Raw genomic sequence first — 17,904 nt, 5'->3', positions numbered from 1 at the left:
AGAGGGACACGAGGGACACAGGCGCACAAAGAAGGGGAATTCTGGGAATATTTGTTTTAACCAAATTCCCACCAGTCATCAGGGTCAAAGAGTTGCTTCAAATGCGCAGTATACCGACACTGAGCAGCATGATGTTCACATGCAGGCCTGGGTTCTCACTCGGAAGTTCACACTGACAGAGAACAACTACAGAAACATTAGCTGTTTGTGAAAAAGGCCTATGTTTCAGAAGCAAGTTGAGTGCACAAACACAATATCCTTCGGTTTAGATGTACATTCAAAACTGACGTAACTACATCCTAACATGGTCAAACTAGCCCATCTCTTCTCCCCTGATACACCACTCACACCCATTAGGTTGTCATCTATCTTTTAACGTCAACTGCAAAAATATGTCTACAGTTTAGCCTGCTGTTTATTTCCTCAGTCTTGAATTCCTTCCAAATTCCTGTCCAGCCAGCCCACGCTAGGCCCACGCTGCATCCTTTTGCTTTTTGTTAGGGTCTCTCCTTCACTTTTCTGTTTCTAACCTGCTCCCCCTCGCTCAGTCTGGGCGCTCTCTTCCCATTTGCCTCTTGTGACAAAACTTAATATGCCAATAACCCCGTGCCCAGCCAATTTGTAACATAGCCTGGCACTCTGTGCCAGAGTGGGAGTTTGCCTTGGCTCCTCCGAGGGCTTTGCTCTGCTGAGGGATTGTGATAATCTATCTGTGCATGTGTGGGCTTCACACACATGCACCGATGTGCATGTGTGAGGGCTCAAAGACACAGACACCTGTGTCTTTGAGCCCTCACATCTCTGTGCTGAAAAGGCCATTCCTTCCCCCTCCAAAAGGGACCTGCCTTTAGTGAGAACAACTCCCGACACGTTTGCTGTTTATAAAACAAGCACTGGCAAAGCCAATAGGTCTCAGAAATCAGTGGTAATACATTTGTGTATATCAATAAAAACAGCCCTTGAGCCATACACAAATGCACTTATATTGCCATCGCCTATAGCTATCTGATTGCTGACACCTATTGGCTTTGCCAATGCTTGTTCTGATGTCATGTCTAAGGCAAGGATGTGGCGCAACAGCCAGAGCTGATGACTGTGGAGCTGGGAAACCAGGTTCAATTCTTGGTGTCTGCTCAACATCCTGTGATTCTGGGAAAATCACTTTATCGCCCTGTGTTTACAAAAAATGAATGTGTGCTTGTGTAATGTAAAAGATGGTCCTGTAAAACGCTCCAATACCTTTGGGTCATGTTTGCGCTAGATAAAACTGCAAAAAAGATATTACAAAATTTTGTGAGCACTCCCGTTTCCAGGCACTGCTCAAGACTGGAAGTGGAGTTCTTTATTTAATATTATATGCCCTTACGACCTGGGCTCTGCAGGAGGGAAGGGCCATCAATGATGCAGAGTACCAGCTTCCAGAACTTATTTGTCAGGTGGTGGTGGGGGGCGAGGGGAGGACTCGACGTGTAAAAAGGTTTAGATGGGGGGCTCAGCCAACAAAAGTTTGAAGACCTCTGCTCTAGATGGTCATGGAACTCCTCGGTAACTTGATATATAATTTTAATTTGGACATTGATCCTATATAGTATTATTAATACTGTTAAGGAGCGGTAGGTTAAATGAAATAGTTAATTTAAATAAGGCTTGTATCATAGATCATTGTGTCTTCAAGACATTAGATTTTGATTCTGTGACTATTTAAATCGATATTTGCAAAAGTTTATTGGTATTTTTTTTCTTGCAGAAACATTTTTCCATAGAGTCTCCCGCTGTGGCATTTCTTGCCCTCTCATCGGGGTATCCTTTGCACTCATGTGGATCTGTTTGATAGTGCTGGTTGTTTATCTCTTCAAACAGCAGAAAGCGGCCGTAGGTAGGTTGATCAAAGGGGCACGGTACAGCTACAAAGGTAATTCATTCATTTTCATTACTGAACAGCACTGTTTAGCTGCAGGAGAAATGAAGCAACAAAACCTTTTAAAGAATGTATTTCTTGTGCTCAAGATGTCTGCTTGCCAACTTGTAAGAAGGAAGTCGGGGTACTAAAGGGTGCTGGGCAATTGTGCACTAAATTTGCACTAACCTACTAATGCAATTTATTAATTTGTTGCTGAAAATGATTTGGCTTAGGCTAGTGTTTTTATTTTTGCCTGCACAGCATTTGCACTGTGGTTGCAAAAGCTCTTGTAAATAAAAAAATGCTTATTACGGGCTTAAAGCCCACCTATTTCTTACCTTCACTTACAATTGGTTGGCTCCTAAGTTACTTGTTTCCTTGCTTCTAATTGGTCAGAGCCTCCTCCTCTCCTCCGCTTTCTCTTGGGTTTCGCCACTTGTCCCTGCTCTGGACTATGGACCAAGTTCAACGTCCTGTGGCAAGTGTCCTTCCACTGGCCACGGTCTCCTTCAGGCACTTTTTTTTCTTTTACTTTTGGACATGACTCTTACAGAGTGCATGTCTCTGTAGTCCCTCACCGTCACCTCTGTCCTTTTTCTGCTGTTGCTGCTCCCTCGTGTTTCTTTCCCCGTCATCTGTTTCCCCCACTCCCCTCCTGCTGTCTGTGGCTTGTTTAACCCCTTCGCTGTGGGGCTTTTTCACCTGCTGTGCGGGGGAGGGGGCCGCGCGTGGCGCCGCCATGCTTGTGACGAGCTCAGCTCGTCACGCTGCACGGCGGTGCTGTGGCTCGTCATGACCACACCCGTTTTCGAACGTTCAGCACAGCGAGAAAATTTTACCCGCGTGCGAACGTTCCAATGGTCATGACGAGCTCAGCTCGTCATGAGCGTAGCTCAACCGTGCCTCATGACGAGCAGAGCTCGTCATGAGCACGGAAGGAGTTAATAACTGAGGGGGCCTCTCCCAACCCTGGCCCTGTTTGAAGCTGACCACGTCATAAATAGCACACTCCCCGCATACTGCATGTCTGGCACAATCTACATGTCCTGCTCAGGCTGTGTTGGTTGTATTTGGTTGTATTTGTGATGGTGGTCTTGTTTGGTCTGTGCAGACACTCCTTGTGTATGCACCACAAGAGCGTTGACCATTCGCTGCATGTCTGGCATGCCTGGCATGTCCGACTGAATCTCTGTTTGTTTCAGTCGACAAAAGAGCAGCAGACTCATCAGAGGTATTGATTATTGCACCCACATTAAGTGGAAGGTGCACACTGTATGTAGAAATCACAGCACACACCGACGCACACCACTGTCCAAGGAGTTGCTGCTCCCTCGTGTTACTTTCCCCGTCATCTGTTTCCCCCACTCCCCTCCTGCTGTCTGTGGCTTGTTTAACCCCTTCGCTGTGGGGCTTTTTCACCTGCTGTGCGAGGGAGGGGGCCGCGCGTGGCGCCGCCATGCTTGTGACGAGCTCAGCTCGTCACGCTGCACGGCGGTGCTGTGGCTCGTCATGACCACACCCGTTTTCGAACGTTCAGCACAGCGAGAAAATTTTACCCGCGTGCGAACGTTCCAATGGTCATGACGAGCTCAGCTCGTCATGAGCGTAGCTCAACCGTGCCTCATGACGAGCAGAGCTCGTCATGAGCACGGAAGGAGTTAATAACTGAGGGGGCCTCTCCCAACCCTGGCCCTGTTTGAAGCTGACCACGTCATAAATAGCACACTCCCCGCATACTGCATGTCTGGCACAATCTACATGTCCTGCTCAGGCTGTGTTGGTTGTATATGTGATGGTGGTCTTGTTTGGTCTGTGCAGACACTCCTTGTGTATGCACCACAAGAGCGTTGACCATTCGCTGCATGTCTGGCATGCCTGGGATGTCCGACTGAATCTCTGTTTGTTTCAGTCGACAAAAGAGCAGCAGACTCATCAGAGGTATTGATTATTGCACCCACATTAAGTGGAAGGTGCACACTGTATGTAGAAATCACAGCACACACCGACGCACAGCACTGTCCAAGGAGTTTACCTGTCTCTAGGCCCCGGAAGCGGCTGCCAGATCCCATGTGCACGTTGTGTACTCTTCAGAATGCTAAAAAAGCATATCACAATGTCACCTACTAAAGGCCTGGACACTTTAAACGTGTCATTAGGTACATACAAAATAATATGATAAATATTTAATACACACAGCCATTGTTTGCCTTGTCTAGAGCTCCCCAGTGTAGTGCATTTGCCAAAGTTTGGCAGAAATGTATGTGGGGCACAGTCTATTGCTACACAACCACAAAGAGAATGAGGTAAGTGGTCGAGGGTAAGAGCATTATCCACTGAGGACCCTGCAGAATTATTCGGGCTCCCCACTTGGCCACAATGTGTGATCCTGGCCAGGTCATATAATAAACTCCATATTCAGGTATGTTCAAATAAAGAGCACCCAAATTAAACTTATTTAGTGTAAGTACCAGGTGTGAAATAACATTTACATCACAGAGTGAAATTTACATGTGGTCACTTGCTCAGGGGTCTGCGACAGAGTGCCACAAATTAAATCACATTGTGTGTCTTGCCTTGGTTTTGTTCTCATTTTCACATAAGGAGTTGTTTAGTAGCACCCCCTGTGAACTGAAAAGTGTTCATTTTATTTATTTTGAGAGTTTTATATAGCGCTGGCTAGACTCGGAGGTATCGGAGCGCTTTACACGAGGTTCCACAAAATTACAATATTACATCAGTTCCAATTTACATCAGTTGCTGGACAAACAATTACAAGAGCATAGAAAAAGAGATACGTGAAGTGTAGAGGAGAAGGTAGTAAGGGTAAAGGGGTGGAAGGGAGATAGGGCAGAAAGACAAAGGAACGTCTTCCCAAAGTCCGGCTGGGTAGGTGACGGTCGAGGGGGAAGTCCCAAAACCCATCTCCTCTATAGCTATCGGGTATCTCCACCAGGCTTTGGCCAAATAGCTAGGTCTCAATGGGAAACATTTAAAGAACATGGAGGGCAAAATAAATGGAGCGTAGAGGGGAGGGGACATGGAAGGTGAGAAAGGGAGGATAGGGGAAGACAACAAGGAGAGATGTAATGAAATCTGTCTAAAGGCCGACTGGGTAGGTGACGACCAAGGAGGGAGTCCACGGTCCATCTCCCCTATAGCTAAACCAGGTAGCTCCATCGGGCATCAGACAAAATAGTTCAGTCTCAATACACCGAGAGAGGAGAGAAGGAGAGACATAAACAGAGGGAGGATGCGGGAAAAGACGACAGGAGAGACGGAAGAAAGTCTGGCTAAAGACCGACTGGGTAGGTGACGTCCAAGGAGGGAATCCCCGACCTGTTTCCCCTATAGCTAAACCAGGTGGCTCCATCGGGCATCAGACAAAATAGCTAGATCTCAACTAATGAGGGAACATTCACAGGTAAACAGGGTGGGGACTAGAGCCAGGACAAGTGAGTGCAGAGGTCAGTAGCAGGAAAGTGGAGAGGAGTAGAGCGGGGAGGGGTAGGGGGTAGGTAGTTCGGTAAAAGTTCCCATGGATCTGCTTCGAGTCATTCAAATAGCAGGTCCGTTACTTCTCAGGCGCCATCTTGAGGTTAAAACGCCGGGTGAGATTTTCGCCAGTAACCTTGTGTTGCTACGACGGGTTAGAACGGCGGCCACAGCGTCAGATGCTCCCAACCATCTGATGTCAGAGATGGTTGAAACAGTTGTTTAGGTGGGGAATTAAGCGCCTCACTTAGTTGATGAAAGCGGGGCTTCAGCGGAACAGAGGATCTGAACAGCCAAGTTGGATCCTGGCTCCTCCTCCTTTCCCCTGAGGTGACACCACAGAATGCAGCACTGAAGCATGGCCCTGATGTTTATGGTAAGGCGTCCCTCAGTTAAGTATACTGGCAGAGGAAGGAAACAAGCGAAACCTCACTGTGCCTTCCGGTGTGCGAGGCACCCAAAAGGTGGTATTGCGTGTCACAGGCGGTGTGGCAGGAGAGATTAGTAGCAATGGTGTCCCAGGCGCTTGTCTGCTACTGCTTGGGCGGAATGTCGGTGCTTTCACTGGTGATAATGCCTTCTGGTGGCCACCATTTTAGGGTCAGGCAATGGCAGTAACCGCGACCAGCCCGCAGTTAGTTGGGGGGGGGGATAATAGAGTGGGGTTTAGTGCAGCTGAATCAGGTCACTCTCCCTCTCACCTCCTTTGTTGCAGCTTGTGAGCCCTCTGGTGGAGATTTGCCTAATGGTCCCCCTCCGTAGCTCTCCGGAGTCTGATATGCTGTGGAGGTAAGGGCTTGCCCCTGATTTCTGGTTAGCCGTACTGACTTGCTTGTTTGTTTATGCACGCTCCTCCTATGTACACCACAATTTCCAGTCTCCCTCTGTAATAGCTTACTCACTCCCAGTTGTGGTTGTGACTGAGAATGTGGCTAAGAATGTGGTCGAGGTGGAGGGTTGGTTAAGGGTCAGTAGTCAGTAATTCGGTGTTTGCGTGGGTGCGATCCACTGCTTTGTCACTAAGTGCGCAGCTCTCTGTGGGACGCCTAAGCATGTCAGCACTCGAGCACCCCTCAGCGCACGCTTCCCAGGAAGCGCATTTCCTTCGGGAGGAGAGGGTGCGGGAGGGGTCATACCCTGGCCTCTTGTCCCATGGAGATTCTGTCTAACATTAGAGTCTAATTTTTAGACATCAGAAGTGTGAGAAGTGGCACAAGGGTTGACACTTATTTGTACTCCAGGAGCACATGTCCCATAATGCAAAGCATAAACAGTATCGTATGAGTATCAGCTCGCAGCTGATATCGAGGCATTGGAGACCTATGCTACAAGCTCACTAGAGAACTTACGTTTCCAAGGTCATGGCTGAGTACTTGATCCTGTTCATTTATTTTTCCTATGCTTTATGGGGCTTGTAGTTTGGAATGTTGCTTATACTGCAGATCGTTTGTAGTCTCCTCCAAAATCTGGCTGGAATCTGAATGGTTCCCTTGGTGCTTTACTCACTTTGACAGATCCTACTGCAGAAAGTGCATGTGCCTTTGTGTCATCTGATCAGTAGGGTGCAAGAGGCCAGGAATCTGAGCCAACTCAAAGCAATCCTCACTGAGATCCAGGCCAGAGGCTTAAATATTGGCATCATAGCCTGAATATCCTGGACTCTCAGTTCCGGTGGGAAGACATGGAACTGCACCATATCCAGGATGGCTCTGATGAATGAGAACATTTTCAAAGAAGTCAATTGTGACTTCCTCACATTGATAGTGAACCCTAACAATGTTAGGACATTTGCTGTTATCTGGAGGTGGACTGCCTGGGGTTGACCCACCTTTAACAGTCAGTGGTAGGAGAAGACTGGAACACCCAACCTCCGAAGATGTGCTGAGACCACTGACCTCAAATTTGTGAACAGCAGAGGGACACTGGTGAGCCCAAAAGGAGTACTACAAACTAGAAATGCTCCAGACTCACTGTGAACCGCAGATGCTGACTGTTGACCTGCAGGATGGGGATATGGAAATAGGAGTCCTGCACATCCATCCCTACCATCCAGCCTCTGGGATACAGGCAGACAGAACATGGACCAATGTGAGCATCTTGAATTTGTCCTTTCACAGAAAGGTATTGATAGGGCAGAAATCTAAAATAGGATGGAGACCTCCATCCTTCTTCATAAAATGAAGTAGCAGGAGTAACATCCTGTTCCTGCTTCCAGTTCTGGAATCTCCTTGATGGCCTCTTTTGCCACAAGAGCCTGCGCTTCAAAGTGCAAAATGGTCAAGTGGTCAGCCATCCTGATGTAGGTGAAAGAAATAGGAGGACATATCCCCCCCGTTGGACAATTTGGAGGAACCATCTGTCTGAAGTAGTGTTTTGGCATCCCTGGAGAAATATCAGATCCCGCCTCTTACAAGGTGGTAGTGTGTCTGAAAGAATACACTAAAGTGCTTTTTCAGTTGAGGTTGCTGGTGTGGGGGACTGAGCTGTGCATTTTCCCTGATGGCCTGGGGATCGTGCCTGAGAGCTGTGGGCTCAGCCCAAAAGGGGTGAAAAGTTTGTGGTGGCATCAGTGGCTTTAGGCTTTGGCAGATTTGGAGACCTGATGAGGTATTCGAGCACAGGCATCTTGACGTTTTTTGAATCGCTTGTTCTCATCATATTGAGGGAAATGCGCTGTAAAGCAAAATGTCAGCATCATGTGGGTTTCCAACGGAATGTGCTCCAGTGGGTTCGGAGTGCGGCCTCGGCCGAGACAAGTTTAAATTTGAGTCGGAGACAACTATGGGTTGCGTTCCTTCCTCCGTCGCCTTTGAGCGGGTGTCGATGTCAAAGGGAATAATGGAGATTGCAGCGCCAAACCGAAGTGAGCACCAAAGCCAGTGCAGAACCTGAACCAGGCACAAGGGGCACAGACGTTATCCAGGGTGAACCCGCCATTGAAAACACAACTGGAGGCCACTGCATATCCTTGGGGCCGAGAAGTGTGTCAGAGAGAGCTGGTAGAGTGCCAATGATGTGCAGCATGGCCTCCCTGAAGGCCTCAACTTACTACGATGTTACTGACTGAACCGGTAATTCAGGGTGCATCGTGTTCAGGATTCAAATCAGCTCATCGGGAGTTCAAGAGTGAGACTGGGTGGCATGTTGACACTCTTGTGGCTTCTCTGGAGATTGAGAATGGCGAGAAAGGCCAATTCGTGCTTGAACTTCTTAACTTAGCCCAAGGCTTCGACTTTGACAAAGTTCTGCTGGGGGACCAACTTTGGGATTGTCAACGGGACCTACCATTTAACTTCAACCGGTCACTGCGTGGAGTATTGAGGTACACAAAATCCTGCACGAATCCTGCCACCTGGTGCCCATTGGTCCGGCTAAAATATTGTACTGTGCTTTGGGATGCTGGGGACACTCCCTGGGATGAGTTTTGCTGTCCTGGGAAGAATGCAGCGGCTGCCTGCTAAACTGCAGCCTCTGCCGGGAAGCTGGCCTATGGTCGCAGGGTGGCGACTGACAATCTCTGGCCCAGATGGGACTAGCAGTGAAGCATCCTGACTCTCCTGGTGTGTGCCCTTGGGTTCTAAAGGTTTCACACCTGATCTGTGATGCTCTGCTTGACCCCGCCCCTAGCTGTTTGTGACGACGCAATATAGTGTCTCCCAGAGTGCCGTGTGATGCTGGTCCGGGGCCAGGCTGCGCTGTCTGGTGAGGTAGACTCTGCAGGGAGAGGCAGGCCTGGCAAACGCTATGTGAGACTGGGAGGAGGTAGACCCTGCACTGCCGGCTCCACTACTAAAGTTGGCCACGAAGTGGGGCATGTTCGCTGCGGCTCTCTCTGGGGCCTGTATGGCATGCTGCAAATGGTGCGGCATTGGAGCCACGACTGCTACTGACGGAGGGGAAGAAGCATCCTGTAGGCCCACAGATGACAGGTGTCAATGAAGAACCCGACCTGGAATGAGCGGTGAGGCCCAACCCCCCCATCCACCTGTTCCATATCCTGGGGGGAAGAGCCTGCTGCGCCTGGAATGTGGCCCTCTCCCAGGCCTTGCTGGCTGGTAGTGCACTGATCCGTGTTAGACTGAGAGCGGAGAGAGGTGTGGTTTGCAGGCAGAGAAATGGGGTGTGCCCAGACATGCTTTATGTGCCACTAAAGAGGCAATGTGTTGTTGGACCCCAGGAGACTTACTTTGCACTGCGCTACCTTCGTTACTGAAGAGCGCACAAGAAGTGGGGGATGGTGGCACAAGGATCACTGGGAGTCTGACCCGGTGAGGTATGGGAGGTGTGATGCTGGAGCTGTGTTGGTGGCTAGGGATAGTGGGCCCTACATGACTTGGTGCATTCAGGAAAGTTAAAGACGGATTGCAGGCTGAATCTTGTGTTCATTGCATTGGAGCTGCTGCGATAGAGTGGGAGACATTCTGCCCCCCCTTTTGTTTGCTGACTCCCCCACTTTCCTTTCCCTGTGCTCCCAGTCAATAGAACTTTGCTTGGAATGGACAGCACCCCTTCCTCCTCTCCTCTCTTCCTCCACCCATGGGGTGCATATCTGAATTGGGTCACAGAGGAAAGCTTGCTGGGGGGGGGGCGATTGCACTGCATGGTGACATGGTGCTGGCCTGGTTCCCCTTCTCTATTGTACAAAGTGCCTATCACAGAAAAATGTCTGGGGGTGCCAATACCTGTTAGGCAGAGATTCAGTGCCCCTTACGCCCCCCAGTGCAGGAGGTTTGCGAATTCAAAGACTCAGTGCAAACTAGGCAATATTGCTCTGGAAGTAAAATCCCAGGGGCAGCCTCCCTCCCATGTCATCCCCTGCTGGTGTGTGCAGCCGCGACATCTGAGGCTATGGTAAGCCACTTACATTGTTTTTCAAAGTGGCAAAAAATAAGGATCCCGACACGGCAAGATTGACAGATATATGAAGGCGGATGAACCTCCCCCGGATGACTCTACTCTCCCACTCTGCCCTCCCCCCATTGCCTGATAATGTAGCCCTTTTAGTGGTGATTCAAACCTGTAGGACAGCCCTAAAAGCCAGGATTTGTGAAGTCCAGTCTGAGGTATCACTTTTAAGGCAAGATATTTACATTGTTGTGGATTGTGTGACAGCTGCAGAGGATAGGGTGTCTGAACTTGAAGAAACAACACATTTCCTTGGAAAAGACCTGGCGGAGATGAAGGTGATCACCGAGGACCTGGCTTGGAAGGTAGATGATGCTGAAAACCAGACACAGTGCAATAATTTGAGACTGATGGGATTCCCAGAAGGGGACGAGGGGACCAATATGGTTACCGTTCTGGGGCAGAAGAAGATCTGTTACACCTTCACAGCGGATATCTTCTCCACACTGCTTTATTGAACGTGCGCACAGAGCTCTCTCGGGTCAGCAGCCACCCTGTGCACCACGCTTCTGATAACTGCAAGCTTCTTAAACTTTCAGGATGTGATTCTTAGAGAGGTATGACAGAAAGGGGTGATTAGGTATGATACATTCACCATTATGTTGTTCCCAGATTATTCTAGGGAGGTGTAGAAGCAGAGGAAGGCATTTGATACCAGGTTGCTGTTGTTGCAGCTTTAGTACATGTTGCTTTTCCCTGCCAAACTGAAAGTCTTGTTCAAGGACAAGTCCCATTTCTTCCTAACACCTGAGGATGCCTGGCGCTACTTTGAGGAGAGACCACAGCCTCCACCTTCTCTGGCACATCTACTTGAGACTGCTGGCTGTGGAGGGATGGGGACCAGGCCAAAACATTGGTCCTAGATACGGAGAAGGAGAGCCAGGTCTGAGAGAGGTGGGGCTAGACCTGCAAGATGTGATTGTGGTGGCTGAATTGGGGGCTAGAGGTCGAAGGACTCCGAGAAAGAGATTCTTCTTCGGGGGCAGCCAAACTTCTTTGCTGGGGTCAATGATCCGTCAGCCCGGCAGACAACGTAGGACGTTCTGGGTCATGACTCTGATGGAGCAGCATCTAACCCTGACCTGTTGCACAGAGAAACCAGTGATCTTGTGGACTTTTTGGTTTTGCGGGGGACCGGTAGGGACCCTGGGGGTGCTATGTTATGGGCTAATGAAAACAATGTTTTGTCTGTGCTTGCGGCTTGCTGTGGGGACCCCTCCCTGTTTGGTATGTGTAGGGAGTGCTAGGAATGCGATTGAGGAATATAAGTTAATGTTGTAGTGTGATAGTGGGAGGGTGGGCGGACGACAGACCTCTTGGTATTTGTCTGCAAGTAGTTATGCTTGGTTTGCAGGGGGCAGATGCTCACAAAGACTGGTGGGGGGGGTTACATGTTTAGGTTTGTTTTTGTTGTATTTTTTGTTGGGAGCAACAGTAATAGTAGTGTAGCGTGCTGTCCGAGAGCGCTGGCATCTATCAGGTTGCTGACATAATGACCTCCACGATGCAGGATAAGCCCTTGGGAGGGACACCCTTTTCTATATTGCCCTGGAATGTCAATGGCCTGGGATGAAAGGTAAAGTGGGGATTAGTGACACAGTGCATATGTAGACTTAAACTCAATTTGGCCCTGCTCCAAGAAACACATCTGAGAGGGACTCCTTGCCCATTCTTTAGTAGGGTGCGCAGACACCATATTGGAAGTTGCAGTATTTACTTCTGGGTCCCATGGGGGTGGCTGTATTGATACGGAAGTCCCTGCCGTTTCAGGTTACCCGTATGTGGATTGATCCCAACGTACGTTGGGGTTCAAGTGCTGTGGGAAGGATGGATGTTAACCTAGTACATGTTTATGTGCCCCCCAGACTGCAAGCTCCCACTCTGGACAAGGTGGGCGACATACCTTTGGAGGCCTCCACCTCTGTGCACATTGTAGGAGGGAACTTAAGGGATGTTCTGGTACCGACTTTAATTGTGCTAGGCAGACAGCAGTACAGACCTCAGACACGCTCTTGGCGCGGTTTGCGCTGCGTTGGGGTTCTCTGATCTTTGACGACACTGCCACCCCGGTGTGAGAGGTTACTCTATCATTTCTTAGACACATTGGTTCTGTTCTGGGCTCGACTAAGTTTGTGCTCTGCCAGTGTAAATAGGTGTGGTACCCAGGGCAGAATATTTACCACTGGGACCTTCGGACTATACCCCCCTCTGGGTTTTGGTGGACGCCTGGGATCTGAGGGATGCAGATGTGACCAGAGAGATACAAGTTGACACATAGCAACACTTTGCTTAAAACAAGGGCTCTGTCGAGTCCGTCCTCACTTTCTGGGAGGTATATAAAGTAGTTCTCTGGAACCGAGCGTAGAAAATACCTATCTGTACATTGAAAAAAAATGCGGAACAGATTAAAGGGTTCGAGAGCCATCTGCAAACCCTGTAAGCGACTCACTGGGTCCTCCTACTTCACAGCCTCTTCAACAACTTGAGGTGCTGCAAATGGACAGTTACATTTATTTGTGTATTTATTCATTTCTGATGGTTAACGAGCACCTGTTGACTTACAACCACTACAAACCACTCCTGTACATTGCCTTCTGTCTGTTCACGGGGTGTTGGGTCAATAAAGGGCCCTGAGATTTAAGCACAATGAGAGTTGAAAGAGTCATGAATCTGGGTGCAGTCAGAGCTTGGGCGGCCAGATTCCTATAATGGTAGGGGAAGCGTTGTTAGTATTATCTGCAGAGAGCAATAAAAGTGTTCCAGAGAACATGTGTGATCCATTGAAAATGTATCTTCTTTTTACCCCTCCCTGCATTACCAACAATGACCAACCAGAAGCATTCCAGAATTGTCCTCTGTTTGAAGATGTCTGCTTGTGTTTTGATTCATATTGTGATGTCATTCACCGCATGGCCCCTTTAAATAAATACTTGTGTGGGGAACTAGATTGCACAACTTGCACACTTACCTATACGAATGGGTAATTCTGAGGGTATATAAATTGATGCTTACTCGTGAACTCAACTTGGGGAACAGATTTATACTTCCTAGATAAAAATATTTTCCTTGAGGCTGCCTGTTTTAACAACTTTCTTGTCAGACGTTTGGGAAAGTAGGAGAAAGAAAATGAGGAACTTCACATTCATATGGAAAAGTTTTAAATGTGCGGTGATTTTGTTTTGGGACACACGATTGTGCTATAAGCTTATTAACCTTTACTATCACGTAGATATTGTTGTGTGGATTTGATGGTGTGTTTTCAGCACAGGGATATATATGATTATCTGAATGTGTATTTTATTTATTTTTAGTTTTTACAGAGTGTACGATTGCCAGAAAAAAGTCCTCTGCTGATCACCACTATATTAAAATCCAATCAACTGCCACATTATAAATAGAACAGCTGCGTCTTAAGCATTTTTTAAACGTTCAATATTTATAAACTAATTATAAATCAAGGAGAATATAATTCCATGTGTGGGAACTTGGTAATAAAATGTTTCTTTTCTCTTTACAGCTGCTCTTCAAGACCATATACGTAAGTTATACTATTTTTTAAATTGTTCAGTCTTATGGGACAGCGCTGCATTAGCAAACCATATATATCAACAGCAAAACCACCCTTTAGTAGAGACCCTAACAAAACATTAAAGATTGTTGTTGTTCATGTGTTTCAGTTTCTTGCTGTGATAGCCTGGTAGCTTGGTAGAACATCAAATAACAATTATTACTGCTGATGGTATTCATTTAACTGAGCCCAGAAGAAGGATGTTTGAGGCCCACATTCTAAGTTGGCTCTTGATACTGGCTTGGGTGGACACAGGAGTGTCAACCCAAATCACTATTACGAGACTCACTGTATTACTTACCACATATGACATTAGCAGAGATGTCTCTGAGAACAAATCCATGCATGATGGAGAAAATACTTTTTACATTGTTTTCACAGGAATAAAGAAACCATTGCAAAAACTACTAGAGCGAATGATATCGCTTACTATAACCCTCACTTTAACAAACCCCTAATCCTATCTCAAACACTTACCCTAATCGCATTCCTAACCATAAACAGCACTAACATGCACCCTAACTACTACTCAAAGCTTACATTTAATCTTTAAAACAACTCTAACTAAGCAATGTCTAAATTATTAAACCGTTAAATAGTACATGTACAATAATAATCTTTACTTTTTCATTATTCAAAAAAAACATTCCTGAAACCATAATTTTCACAACTTTTTCACAGTTTTAGTTTTTAATGTGTTTCTAAAGTGTCGGGTATCGGAATTATTTGTTTTCACAGGACAGAAAAGTATCCATACAGAGGATAACATATGTTTAAAAAAAAACAGACTATACATTATACATTGAATATCGTGTTTATGGCAATATTGCAAAAGAAGATTCTTGGCGGTAGATTATAGCAGACGTCTGACCTGCATTTATACTTTTCAGTTATTACCAGCTCATTATCTTCAGTTTTATTCCTAATGTCTGTTCTTTAAGCTATGCCATACCTGATACCATTGGAATCAATACCCTGTGTTGTCTTTGCTTACCTATTTAATTAAAAAAGTTCATTAAACTTGACTACCAATATAAGCACAATGCAACTACATAAGTATACTCTTATGAATTGTTCTTTATCTTTCTCCTTGGCTTAAAGGTCATCTTCACTCTAAAATGTTCTTTAATTCATTTATAAGCCATAGGATTTCTTTGACTTTCAGTGGATAGCCATCGATTAGACCCCAATTCTAAATTGTTTTAACCTTTTTTACAGATGTGGATAGCAGCTTGTAATTGCTGTAGCCTTAAAGCCGGTTCTAACAATTGGCCAACTGCAAACATAGCAGATTTATTTTATGACAATACAATTATGAAAAGGCTAATAAGCATACTCAAAACCAGCCCTAGGTCATTTAAAATGAAATGTATTAAAATATTTATTACCGTTTCCTTTTGTTTTTTTAGGGAAGCTTAAGGATGAAATTGGTAAGTCATGCTCTGTTAAATCACATTTATGTAGACATACTTTAGTTTAAAATTGATGCACAATAAAATGGTTTCGTCTTCTCTGAGACCTTTTTATATTTGTTTTCAGAGTGGAGAAGGAGCACCACCTATGACGGTACCTGAAAAGGATATGTATACTCATCTCCAAAGTCCAATTACCCCTTCATAAATTACTAACCTTTTCTCTTATTTTCCAATGTGCTTGTTGACATCACATACTACAATAATTATAATTCCTACAATTACCTGTAATCACCACGTCATTTCAAATGTATTGATGAATATAACTAGATTTTTGCCAGCCTAGGCATACACCTGGTTGAGCAACTCCAGCATGAGAGTTGACATTAGCAGATTTCAAGTGTAGGTTTAGAATAGTGAAAAACAGCATGTCAGATGTGCAAGTCGTAGCAGGAAGACCTATGCGATGCAGAGTCCACTGAAAGTAGTTACCGGTGTTTCAGGGTGTCTCAGTAATGGTTGTGGGGGATAACAATTAGTGAACACAGAAAGCAGTTTCTGTTTATATGACAATTAAGTATTTAGGCCCTAATTAGGATGTTGGTCGGAAAGCCTCTGACCGCAGGATCGGAGGCTTTCCGACCAAGATCCTTGGTTTCAATTCCAACCGGCGTATTTCGATTACGGTGGGCGGAATACAAACCGGACGGCCATTCCGCCACCATAAACCCATACAGACAGCATTTCCACCATCAGGATTATGATGTCGGATTTCCGTGTTGAGCATTTCCGACATGGAAAGCCTGTCGGAAAGTGACATTGCGGGCCCCTAGCAGGGCCCCCTTCTTCAGTGGCCTTGGTTTGGGGCCGTGAGGGTACCTATGGTGCATCCCTGTAAATCACTGCACCGTGTGGCAGGCACCATCAGGTGCATGTTTAACAAAAAAAGGTATGCAGTTCCTAGAAAATGTAGAAAGAAGATTACTGGTCGGTATAGGTTAATGTCCTAAAAGGGGAGGAGGACTCTCCCACATTAGGAACTAGGGCCCTCACACACCCGGCTGGGTGCCATGCTTCATCATAGGGCTCCTCCTCAGTCCAGCACTGCAATGCTTGATTGGCACCCTATGAGGGGCTCTTTATCGGTGATCTTTTATTCCCAATCCCGCATGGTGCGTTGCAGGTATAGGGCCTTGTGGTGTAGGTGAGTGTAAAAAGTGTGGGTGTAAAGTCGAGGTGAAAATACTAAAATGGGATATAGTGGTACTCAAAATTTATTTTATGCATTGAGTCCACTAATCTCAGATAAAAACAATAGTGGCACTCTACTGATGTTATGTTCAGTATTAGCTAAAGTTTAGAGGTCAAGATGTTTGTTGCCTAGGTTGTCGCAGGATCAATTGGCAATTCTTCAGGACCAAAAGTAAATAGAAAACTATCTACACAGTGGTTGGTTTCCTTAATTGGTATCTGGAGTAGACCAAACACACGAAAAAACTAACAGTGAGGTACCTGGTTTTTAGACCGCCCCAGTTTGGGCTGATCACCAGCAGCATCAAATGCTGGTAGAGGGGACGTTAAAGTATACCTAACATCGGTTAAGCAGCGGCTCATTAGCCGGTCGACCTACCCTCACTCCATCAGTTCGACTCTGCCGGGCAGGGGACCCAGGGGCATGTATGCTGGACCTATAAGCGCCCCTAGTCCCCTTCTTTTGTTTGATACCGTCAGGTGCCTGCCACACGGTGCAGAGATTTACAGTGACTTCCATTTCTCTATGGGAACTTGTGCTGCGGCCGGTTTCTGACAGCTGCACAAGCTCCCATAGGGAAATGGTATTGTAATTACGGTTTCAGACTGCCGACCCAAGATCAGTCGGTTTCTAAACCTCATGGATGTCGGTCGGAGGCAACTCCAATCAACGTCTTAATTAGGGCCTTAGTATGGTAGAATTGATGCAGCAAAAAAGGTGTTCGAGGCATATGAGCTCAGATTGTACACTTAGCATTAGATTGCCACCTGGTGTTGGGCTCGGATGATTGCAGGTTGTTGTCTTCTTGGAAGAAGTCTTTGTAGTCACAAGATAGGTGACTCCTCCCTTGGACAATACTGCACATGGGCATCGGCTCCATCCTTAGATTGTTTTTTTATGCCACTGGGTTTGGATTAAAGTTTCTCCGCTCCGGCTAGAAAAACACTTTTCAAGCACCTCAAAGCGCAAAACTTCCTCAAACTTCAAAAAACTACCTTCGACATCGACTACAATAATTTCAACGCCATCAGTTCGATTCCGGTCATCGACGCGGGCCGTTGGGCCTATCTAAGCCGTGTGGCCTACACCTCATGGAAAGAACTCAGTTCAAAAGATGCCCGGTATGTCGAGCAAAGTTTCCACAGAGCGATCACCACGAGGTCTGCAACCTCAGTCTATCGCCAGAAGACGACGAATTGACCTGCACAGCTTGTGCATCCTTCCGATCGAAGAAAAACATCCGGGATCGGAGGGCCCGTCGACACGAAATGAGGAGATCAGCTCCGGAACCAGAAGATATCTTCGATGAAGAGGTTCCTCTCATTCCAGAAGAAGATTCACTTGATCTCCAGATCGTATCAGAGGCAGATGACTC

At 46.6% G+C, this 17,904-nt stretch overlaps 1 protein-coding gene across 1 annotated transcript in view; it reads left to right on the top strand.

Annotated features, from left to right (window-relative positions):
* The window catches only part of LOC144756186 (butyrophilin subfamily 1 member A1-like), a 207,145-nt gene that overhangs the window by 108,169 nt on the left and 81,072 nt on the right, over positions 1 to 17,904 (top strand). Inside the window, exons 4-7 of the mRNA XM_078645785.1 lie at positions 1,748 to 1,876; positions 13,815 to 13,835; positions 15,275 to 15,295; positions 15,405 to 15,431. Of these exons, the coding sequence (XP_078501911.1) occupies positions 1,748 to 1,876; positions 13,815 to 13,835; positions 15,275 to 15,295; positions 15,405 to 15,431 (198 nt within the window). The remainder of the gene's footprint in view (positions 1 to 1,747; positions 1,877 to 13,814; positions 13,836 to 15,274; positions 15,296 to 15,404; positions 15,432 to 17,904) is intronic.

The sequence above is a fragment of the Lissotriton helveticus genome, chromosome 5_1 (assembly GCF_964261635.1).
Source record: "Lissotriton helveticus chromosome 5_1, aLisHel1.1, whole genome shotgun sequence".
NCBI lineage: Eukaryota > Metazoa > Chordata > Amphibia > Caudata > Salamandridae > Lissotriton > Lissotriton helveticus.
This window is presented reverse-complemented; position numbering and strand designations above follow the sequence as displayed.